This window comes from Emiliania huxleyi (assembly GCF_000372725.1).
Source record: "Emiliania huxleyi CCMP1516 unplaced genomic scaffold EMIHUscaffold_1, whole genome shotgun sequence".
Classification (NCBI taxonomy): Eukaryota; Haptophyta; order Isochrysidales; family Noelaerhabdaceae; genus Emiliania; species Emiliania huxleyi.
The window spans coordinates 2774634-2784621 of record NW_005202428.1 but is presented as its reverse complement, the minus strand read 5'-3'; the positions used below and the strand labels follow the sequence as shown (position 1 = coordinate 2784621).

Below are 9988 nucleotides of genomic sequence, written 5' to 3'. Positions count from 1 at the left end.
GGCATCTGCGGCGTCGCCGCCGGAGGGGCGGAGCCGCTGCTGCTGAAGCGGCGGCCGCTCGCGCGCGACTTGGTGACGTACCTGCTCTCGATCTCGTGGCTGTGCTACATCTTCAGCGACGGCCGCATCGAGGCGGTCGAGGCTGCCGCCATGCTCGCAGGCTACGTCTGCTACATGCTGGTGGTGGTCTACGCGGCAGACGTGCGGCGGCTGTACCGCGTGCACTGGCTGGGCAAGGTCATAGTAACAACAAGAATAAGAATAATAGCACTGGCTTGGCAAGGCGACGAGCTACCGACTCCCTCCCAGACCCATGCCGCCCTCCCCACCCCCGTCGAGGCGGCCGCCCTGCGCCGCACAGGCGGCCAACCTCGCCGTCTTCGCCTCGCTCCTCATCCTCTCCACTGCGCACACCTGGTGCATCGTCAGAGACGAGGCACCCGTGAGCGGGGCCTTGCTTTCACACGCCCCGCCCCACGGGCTCGCCACCGCAGGCGGCGCGGCGACCACAGGAAGTCGCAGCTCACAAAGGCGAAGGGCAAGGTCCTGATCTGCACGTACGTAGTCTGCATCTCCTCCTACCCCATCGTACAGCGGTGGTGGAGCCCGCACGATCCGCCCAACCTGCTCGGCTTCCTCTCCTGAAGGCGCCCAGGGAGGGGGCGGGGAAGGCAGAGTCGAATGTCAGGGTTGCATGCACCATGCTCCTACTTGGAGGGCCCGGGGAGGGCCTGCGCTAGGCCTCAGTAGGGCCTACGAGCTACGTCGTATCGCTCTCGCTGGACCCTGGAAGGAGCAGCAGGAGGGGCCGAGAGGCGGTCTGTCTGTCCGCCAAGCGTCTCGCAACACACACTGGAATCGTGTGCGCATGCAGTGCGAACTCTTTTGTTTGTGTATTAGAATTACAATTAGTGTCTGACTGTCTCGTGTCTGTGCTCGCCCCCCTCCCCAGGCCTCCAGCGAGATATTATGCATAATAATAACAAAATTACAATTACTGGCGGCGCGCGGTGTGTGTATCGACACAACAATCAACAAAACTTTTTTCACGCAAAGCTCCAAAGACCAGCTCCTCTCGCCTCTCGACAGGTCGTCATTTCATTCGTACGTCGCGGGCTGCTGGCTACCGGCGGTTGGGTTCTCGGGAGCGTGCGCTGGTCCGAGAGTGTCGAGCACGCACACGCAGCGCGCCGCGCAGGCCGCGTGGAAGGCGCTGCTCTTGAGGGGCGGCACGTCGAGCCAGCGCAGAGAGGGGAAGGAGCCTCCAAGCAAGCGGGCCGCGAGGGCGTCGATGCCGGCGCACGTGATGCGGTCGTTTCCGCAGAGGAAGAGCTCCCTCAGCGCCGCGAGGCCCAGCATGCCGCTCTCGGCGAGCGCAATAACGCCCTCGTCGTCGATGTCGTTCGACCGCAGCCCGAGGCCCACCAGCCGCGGCATGGCCCCGCGAGCCAGCGCTCTAGCGAGCGCCTCGACGCCGCGGCTGCTGATGCGGGTCGAGCCGAGTCCGAGCACCTCCAGGGCCGGCAGCACGCGCGCCGGGCTCTCGCTCAGCCGCGCGGCCAGCATGGCGCACGACGCGTCGCCGAGGTGGTTGCCCGCGAGGTCGAGGCTCTTGAGCGAGGGAGAGGCGCCCGCCGCCAGCGTCTCGACGATCGGCCGGAGGGAGGCCTCGCTCAGGAGGCTGCCGTAAAGCTGGAGCCAGCAGAGCCGCCGGAACGAGCCGCGCTCCAGCAGCAGCGCGAGCGTCGGGGCCTCTGCGACGGCGAAACTCTCGCTCAGCCCGACGGTCGTCGCCAGTCTCATGTGTGACGCGGTCGTCCTGTGAGACCCGCAAAACGCGGTCGCCCGGCCCCACCAAAGCCTCAAACGCTCGACTTCGGTGCGGTCAGCGCCGGTCGCGCGGCTGCGGAAGGCAGAGCGGGTGTAGCGGCAGCAGCCCACGAGTGCGCACGCAGAGGCGGGAGCGAAAGGATCGGCGAGGAGGCGGAAGATCTGACGCAGCACGTCCGGAGGCAGGTCCTCGAGGCGATTCTTTGGCATCGACTCGAGCCGACGTGCACAGTCTGGATACTTTCACAGTAGGGTGATAAGGCAAGAACCTCGCGTGCGACGACAGTGAGGGTGTGAGAGACAAACCCAGGGAAGGTCTTTCACTACCTTACAGCCCCTGCCTGAGCTCAGGCTCGACAGAGGTCGGTTTGAACATTGCGCTTAGCGTGTGGACCACTTGCTCGATGTCCCATTCACACCTTCTCAGAAGCGAATCCAAGCAAGTGGGCGGGCTCTCTAGCCCGTAACCCGGTCCCGATCATCTGGCCCGCTGGGTGTGCTTCTTAGCCCCCCGGCCCTGGATGTGAGGTTACCGACTGCACTCCAAGTGCTCCAAGTGCAAGTAAGTGCTGCTTGCTTTTGGGGCAATTTTGGTTGGCCTGCTGTGACGCTCGCGCGCTGCAGCCTCCTCCCGTTCCGATGCGAGGTCCTCCCGCGCCCGGCTCAGCTCCGCGCGCCGCCGCGTCGCGCTCCGCCGCGAGCTCTTCCCCGCTCTTCTGCGCGCCGCCGCCACCATCCATGCTCCTCAACCGCCCGCGCCTCTGCTTGGTTGGCCTGTATACACCACCTTTCCAAACAAAAGAAAAACAGAGGCCCCCCAGCACTTAAACATCTGGAAATTTCGAGGGAAAACAGACGCCCCCTCTAGGCCGGAGGATTTCAGCCTGGGACGAGCGCGCGCTCTCGTGCATGCCGCGAGCATGCTTGGGACTGCTAGGCCCGCTGCGCTGTACCAAAAATTTGACGCGGGTACTGCTAGACAGAGAACTTTGGGGGGGAAGCCGAGTGCGAGCGGAGCGTGCAGAAGCTATGTAACTCTGGTTAGTCGGTAATGATGAGAGACAACTTCTCACGCCGATCTGCGACCTTGGAGCACTTCCTCAAAGGCACATCAGCCCTCTCGACCCGCCCAATTTTCTCAGCACGCACGTCTGTGAACTCATTGTGACAAGGTCGCTTTTTATACACGGTCACGGATCTTGCTGGTCTCGAGAGCGACTCGTGACAACTGTGGCGTGTGGGGCGGGGGGGACCACAGTGCTTAGTGGTGCGCGGTCGGTGGACCACCGGGACCGGCGGCCCGCGGAGATCGGAATACAGTTGTACGAGTAATAAATAAATACACAAAGAGTTGACAAATGCCAAATCGTCTGTTCCTTTTTACCCATCTCACAGTAGAGGTGTCCGTTTTATTTATTTATTTATTTGCCAAATTCCAAAACGATCGCAAACATAGAAACCCAAACACAGGCGGCGACGTGGCATACGAGCTCGTAGGTGAAGGAGGCGGGTACAACTTCCAAGGACGCACGCGAGCGAGAAGCAGCACCAGCAGACAGGAGCAGTGACGATGATGATTCAGCGCGTGAACGCCAATTCGCCGGCACAGGCCGTGAAAAGCCGCGGCTTGGCCTGTGCACGTTATTCTCGAATATCTTTGAGAATATAGAGGGTCCCGCGCACTTCCATATTCGAGAATATGAGAAACAGATGCCCAGGCCGGCTTTTCCCTCAAGAATATACGAGCTTTCCGCAGCCCTTGACCTTTAGAGCTTAGTAGACCTCGAGTCCAAAGATATTCTTGAATATTCTTGACATTACCGCTGCGGCGTCTAAAACGGTCTTGACGAGAGAGCTCGAAACAGCTATTTCCCCCCTCAACAGTAGGAATACAGTAGGTTTCGGGTCGGATGCCGACTGAAATCTTTAAGTTTTGGAGGTTCTGAGATTCGCATTCGGATGTTCTGAGATTCGGATTTGGGAGCGGCTTTTGGTCTCCGTCGACCTACGCGTGGTCAAGATATTCTCAATATTCGAGAATATTCTCGAGAATATAACGGTCCGGGGAGAATATAAGCAAAAGAATATAGATAGTCCTGGGCGAGAATAACGCGCACAAGCGACAAGGCACAAGCTAAAGCCGCGCACGCCGGGCCGACGATTACGCAGCTGCGTGCCAAGCAGGCCGCTCTTGTGGCCGCAGCCAGCTCGCAGCTTCGAGTGATGCCGAGGCGAGTGTGGCGAGGCCGCCCGTTGACGAAGCCAAGCGGTGGGCAAGCGGAATAAAACGGAAAAAGGGGAGAAGGACAGGGTCCCCACCTGCACGAGCAGGATCATGGAAGGACGATAAAGGGACAAAAGGGGAACGGGAGCGGGGAGCGCGACACTGTGGGGGGCTGGCTACATTGGGCCGCCATTTTTCTTCTTCCAAAGTTGAGGCGGTGTGCCAGGTCGGTGCGTGTGCAGGTCGGTGCGTGTGAGCAGGACGTCGTCTGAGAGCTCCCTCGGAGAGCTCCCTGGCGTTCGCGTTTTACATGGTTGACCACGTGGTGCGCCGCTCGCTCTGGAACGGTCTCCGCCGCTCCTGTGTCGCGGATAACCCACCCCTCTCGCTCGACGAGTACGAGGCACGCAACGCCGCCTCGTTCGCCGCGTTTGCAGCGGAGGTTGCGCCGCAGCCTCTCCTTTCCCGATGGCGGGCGGATCCACAGAACCCGCTGCTGATGCTGCTTCTGTTCAGCATTCACGGCTGTTCAGCAGCTGCCGTCGTGGGCGCTCACTCGTGGCCATACGCCGGCTGCGCGGCGCTGCTCGGCCTCTTCTGCGCAGACGCAATGACGGGACTGGTGCACATTGCTCTTGACTACACCCCAGTGCCATTCGCAGACCCGCTGAGCCGCACGCCTTTCGAGCTTGCGTGCTTTGGCTTCCAATACCACCATGTCAAGCCGGACAACTGGCTCACGGCCGATATGTGGCGCGTGCCTCGCCATCGCCAGAGCCGCAGCAGCCCCTCTCGCGCCTCACCTGCTGCCACGGCGACGGCACACCCGTAGGTACTACGGCATTTGCCGGACGGGCCTCTCCTTCTACTTTCCAATGGCCGCGCTGCACTGGCTGGCGTGGGCCCGGCTCGCTGACTTTGCAAACCTCGTCCTGTACGTCGTCCTGCACGTCGGCATGTTTTGCCAGGTGTCGCACGCTGCTGCGCACGGCCGCTGGGCCAGCAGCCGGTGGGTCAAGCTGCTGCAGCGCTCCGGTCTCTGGGTCTCGCCCGCGGCGCACCGGCTGCACCACTGCGAGCTCGACAAAAACTTCTGCATCGTGAACGGATGGGCGAACCCTCTCGTCGACCGGCTCTTCCGCACTCTAGTCGCGCACCGCTTGCCGCCGAGCATGACTCCAGCGGTGCAGAGGGAGGTCTACATTGCGCGGCGCGCGGCTAACGCCGTCGAGGCGCCGCCCTACCACGGGCTCGTCCCCGGGTATCGCGAGAGACTCCGCCACAGGCAGAGCAGCTCGAGGAGCTGCCTGGCAAGGCCGAGGGCAGGCAGGTAGCGGTGCAAATCGGTGCGCCGGGTCGGGGAGAGAGAGTCCGCAAGTGGTGGGACAGCGGGTGTTCATGTACGCCAGTGGCAGGATGTGAAATGAAACGCGCGGGTTTTGCGGGGGCCCAGTGTGAGCCCCTGCACGAGGGGCGCGTGACGCGTGTGGGCGTGCGTGGGCTGTGTGGGGCTGGCTTGATTTGCCTTGATCACGCACCGCGCTCACGGTCGTCCGTCCGCTTTAAGAATCTCACCACTCACGTGTCTCGTGTGCACATATGGTGAACCTCGCGCATGTGTGTGCTTGTGAAATAAACAGGTTTTCTGTCGCGCCTGACACTGGTCTCATCTCTCTCATATGTCATCTCGCTCGACGTGTGAAGTTCTCCGCTCCGCGCGAGCGCACACCACTTCGACTCCGTCCCAACCGCCCGCTGGCGTGGAGCTTGCACAAGTCGCGCACGGCGCCCGGAACCCACGGCACCGAAAAGTTGCGCAGCTGGCCTATGCTCGGCTCGAGCGGCACCCCGGGGTCGTCGCAGGCGGAGAGCGACGTGCAGAGCCGCCACGAGGCGGAGCGCTGGTGCGCCCACGGCGACGCGCGGCAGGAAAGCCGCGGCGGGACGTGGCTAGCGTTGGACGCCTGCTCCGCGAACCACGCGTGCGCGCCCGCCTTCTTGAGCCCGTGCACCGCGAGAGCGTGCCTCGCCGAGAAGCGGCGGTAGAGCGGCCACGGGTAGTACTCTAGGTTGGGCGACACCTCGACGGCATGCAGCCTGCTCCGCGCAAAGACGCGCGCGCCGAGCCAGCCGATCGCGACGTCCGTCACGAGACTGCACCGCCCGGGCTGCCACCTCGCCTTGAGCGCCTCGAAGGCGCCCTCGCGCTGCGCCCAGCCAAAGGCGCCCGCCGTCGCGTTGTCCGCAAGCCTGCGCGCTGCGGCGGTGCTCAGGTAGGTGAGCCCTCCCTGCGTCATCGCAAAGGAGCGCGCCGCCACCGCCGCCCGACTCTCTCGCTTCAGGCGCGGGTCCGTCTCCGGCCACGCGCTCACCGAGCAAGGAGAGCACCACGAGAAGCCGACCCCGCCGAGCGAGGTTGGAGGCGCGTGCTGGTCCCACGCAGCGCGCTGCCAGTGCTGCCAGTCGCCGCCCCAGGCCAAGGCGCCTGAAGGCAGCGCCACATATACACTCGCGAGGTGCGTGGCCATCCGAACCGGATCGAACCAAGTGTCTGAATCGACCCAGCCGACGAAGGAGCTGGCCGGGTGCCGCAGGCTCGCATGGTCCAACCACGCGAGGATCTTGGCCACGCACTGCGTCTCCCGCGCCTCCAGGTAGGGTGGCCGCTTGAGCGGAATAATCGCCGGACCGCGCTCCTCCGTCTCGTCGGAGAATACGCACAGTCGGATGGAAACCTGCGTGCTGGCGTTTGTTTCGAAATACGAGAGCATGGCGCGCTCGAGTGGCGCAGACGGGGTGCGTGACAGCACGCAGAATCTAGCGAATGGCCGGCTCGTTGGTGGCCCGGCCACATGGGCATGTACACGTCGAGATGTGCCTCGCATGGTGCAACTCGGACCAGCCTGGCGAGGTACTTCCAGCCTGCTGTGGGAACAGCTGACGCAGTCTCGCCGAGGCTCGCCCCAGCATCTCGGGTTGACTCTGCCAGACAAAACCCCGAGAGGCGTGGGAGTACCTCGCCAGGGACCAGCGCGCTTCCACCTTTTCTTCAGAGCGTTGTTTCAGAGACACATACTCGTATCCTGTGCGCTGTTCACATAAACGCACAACCCCGGGCCCGAAATCGCACAGAGACAGTCACGCAACACGGGGTCCCAGGGAAGGCGAGCAAAAAGCTTATCGCGCGCGCTAGACGCCGACTCGGAGGCCGCACCGACGACCGACCGGTCAGGCGCGCAGCCGGAGAGAGAGGGAGGCGCTCAATCGCCGCACGCGGCGAGCGCCTCCACCACCTTTTCTTTACAGCCTTGTATTGAGAAGAAAATACGTCGTATGGCGCTATGCGCTGGTCTGTGATCCTGCTCGTGCAGGTAGGGACCCTGTCCTCGTCCCATCCCTCGTTTGCTTTGCGTGTTTTCTTTTCTTTCTCGTATTTTCTTTTTTTGGTCTGTGAGAGGTTGAGGTGCGAGCCCTGGAGGCCCTGGGGAGGGGGGGAGACTACCCGCGGGCCTAGAAGGCCCGCGCGCAGGGGGGGGGGGGGGGGACATTGAGAACCGGTAAAATGAGTGCGCGACACGCATTGTTGCGAGCAGCGTTGTTGAGCACTTGAGCACTGGATAGGGTCGATTCCGCATTGTTCGGGACCCCTCGATCGTCTCGCCCTCCCTCACTGGTGTGTGTGTACATTGGGGGGGGGTCATAACAAACACGGTACAGGATCGAGGTGCACGCTGCAGAAGCAGTGTCGTCCCCCCTCTCCATCATCTCACAGCGTTGTTGATGTTCTCAGTTCTGCGCGAGGTCGCCACAGTGCACAGACGGTGGCGGCGCGCGAGAGCTGTTGCGAGTGGTGCTGGGCGAAGCCCCGGGCGGCGGGCGCTGCCGGAGGCTGTGTTCACATAAACGCGCCTTTTCACACGCCTTTAACCTGATTTAACCTGATTGAAGGGCTCTCACAGGCCAAGATCGTGCAGGGCGGGGACGCATGCACATCCTAAATCCCATATCTCGTCTCAGTACTCAGAGATCAGAGTTTGACCGTTTTATTTATTTAACCTCATTTATTTCGCTTGGGCGTGGAGCATAGTCTGAGGGTTAGGTTTCTGGAGCCTCGGGTGCTTTTACGCTTTTGATCGGGTCAGGGGAGAGTGCGACTTTTACCACTTTGGTCGTCTCGGAGCGCCCAACTTTTAGCATTTTTCAAGTTTTTCTTCGGCGCTGCGCGCCGGGTGCAGTAAGTACTAGCTATCCGTCCCGCAAACGCCGCAAACGGCAGAAGTAGTTCCTGCACACTATGCCTAGAAAAATGCCGCTCGCCTCGAAAGCGCCCGCCGGTGTGTGTCCAAACACATGCACATGTGCATGCACATGTCCATGTCCATGTCCATGTCCATGTCCATGTGCATCCATGTCCATGTCCATGTCCATGTCCATGTCCATGTCCATGTCCATGTCCATGTCCATGTGCATGCACATGTAGCGCTACAAGTTTGTCACACATTGATAAGGGCGCTGCTGAGCACGAGGCTGAGGCGCTGAGCCGCTGAGCCCGGGGCTCTTTGCGGCGGCGGCGATGCGAAAGGTAAAAGGATCTGGTGGCGATGAAGGTGGTGGAGCTCAAGGAGGAGCTGGGCGAGCGTGGCGAGGCCCTCTCGGGCAACAAGGCGTGGCTGCGCCGCCGGCTGCACGCCGCTATAGCGAGCGAGGATTTGGAGACCGCGCTGCGGGCGCCGCCGGAGAGCAGAATGTCCAAAATTTTCGCGCGCGCCTGTGGCGCGCGACTTTTACCATTTTGCCCCGGGCGGGCCCACTTTTGTCGTTTTGCCCCAAATCTACGCCCGGGCGTGCTTTTAGCGTTTTGACCCAAATCGGCCGAACTTTTAGGATACCCTCAGACTATGGCGTGGAGAGGGGTGTCCGATTTTCCGATCTTGTGGATGGCCTGAATGAAAGTTTAAGGTGTTGCTGCGCAAAAGGTTAACCTCATTCCTTATCTTCGCACGCCTTCCTTTGCGTCTGTGGTCTGACCTGAGTTGGTAGTCTTTGACGCGGTCTCCAGAATAAAAAAACGTGTCCCTTGGAGTGTATTCTGAGTGTTGCCAATGGAGCGTCCGCGGCCACGCAGGACTCGCTCGCCCGAGCTCGGAGCCGCCGGCGGACACGGTCATGGGCAGAGCAACAATCATTCTTTTTCCTTGGCGGCAACGCGATGGCGGCAAGCTCTTTGCGCGCCCGCCCTCGCCACGCCGAAGACCAACCGACGTCGGACCGCGGTGAGACCACGCCGCCCCCCGCGCCCGCCCGCGCCCGCAGCGTGAACACATACGCGCGTCCCTCACCGCACGGAAACATACGCGCCAGCCGCGCAGCAGCCTCACATGCAGCGCAGACCGCATGCCCGCGCCCTGGGCCGCCGACGACCCGGTCGGGCGGGCTGAGCGGCCGCCGCACACCACCAGGCAGGCGCACGACCACCCGCAGCGCGCCGCAGCCCGCCGCGCAGCCCTGCCAGCCAAGCCTGCACCTCCCAGCTGCACAAACAGGCGCACAACAGAGTACAGCACACAGCACACACGGCGGCGCGCGCGCAGCACACACAGACGCGCACGCGCATCCAACACGCACACGCGCACAGCACGCGCGCGTCGCACGCCAGCGCAGCGCTGCACACAGAGCACACTTGCCCACATCAGCAGCAGCCAGCCTGCCACAATCCTCATCTCACACACGCGCGCGCACACTCCCCCCTACCGGCGCACGCATTGGGCGTCGCCGAGAGCTCCCAAAGCTGACTTGTGTGGCTGCTTGTGCTGCCGGGAGGTGAAGGATTGGCTGGTCGGGCCGCGCGTCCTGCTGCCCGCGTGTCTGGGTGCTTGTGCTTGCCGGTTGGGGTGCCCCTGTTCCGCCCGGTTTGGTGGGTTCGTTTCCTCTGTC

The 9988-nt window shown here is 62.5% G+C and overlaps 4 protein-coding genes across 4 annotated transcripts in view; 3 read left to right on the top strand and 1 right to left on the bottom strand.

Annotated features, from left to right (window-relative positions):
• The window catches only part of EMIHUDRAFT_461099 (hypothetical protein), a gene marked incomplete at its 5' end in the record, with an annotated part of 3144 nt that extends 2499 nt beyond the window's left edge, over positions 1 to 645 (top strand). Inside the window, 3 exons of the mRNA XM_005794499.1 lie at positions 49 to 237; positions 362 to 417; positions 495 to 645. The remainder of the gene's footprint in view (positions 1 to 48; positions 238 to 361; positions 418 to 494) is intronic.
• Positions 646 to 1098: 453 nt separating this feature from the next.
• Positions 1099 to 1803, bottom strand: EMIHUDRAFT_95276 (hypothetical protein; the record flags this gene model as incomplete). The annotated part of the gene is made up of 1 exon (XM_005794498.1): positions 1099 to 1803. The coding sequence occupies one exon, from the start codon at positions 1801 to 1803 to the stop codon at positions 1099 to 1101; it is 705 nt and encodes a 234-aa protein (XP_005794555.1).
• A 2926-nt stretch (positions 1804 to 4729) lies between these two features.
• EMIHUDRAFT_349408 (hypothetical protein) lies at positions 4730 to 5592 on the top strand. The gene has a single exon (XM_005794497.1). It carries the CDS (start codon positions 4930 to 4932, stop codon positions 5386 to 5388), a length of 459 nt encoding a protein of 152 aa, XP_005794554.1. The 5' UTR covers positions 4730 to 4929; the 3' UTR covers positions 5389 to 5592.
• A 3063-nt stretch (positions 5593 to 8655) lies between these two features.
• Positions 8656 to 9331, top strand: EMIHUDRAFT_194849 (hypothetical protein; the record flags this gene model as incomplete). Its single annotated transcript, XM_005794496.1, has 3 exons — positions 8656 to 8801; positions 8939 to 9013; positions 9307 to 9331. The coding sequence occupies 3 exons, from the start codon at positions 8656 to 8658 to the stop codon at positions 9329 to 9331; spliced, it is 246 nt and encodes an 81-aa protein (XP_005794553.1).
• Positions 9332 to 9988: the final 657 nt, after the last annotated feature.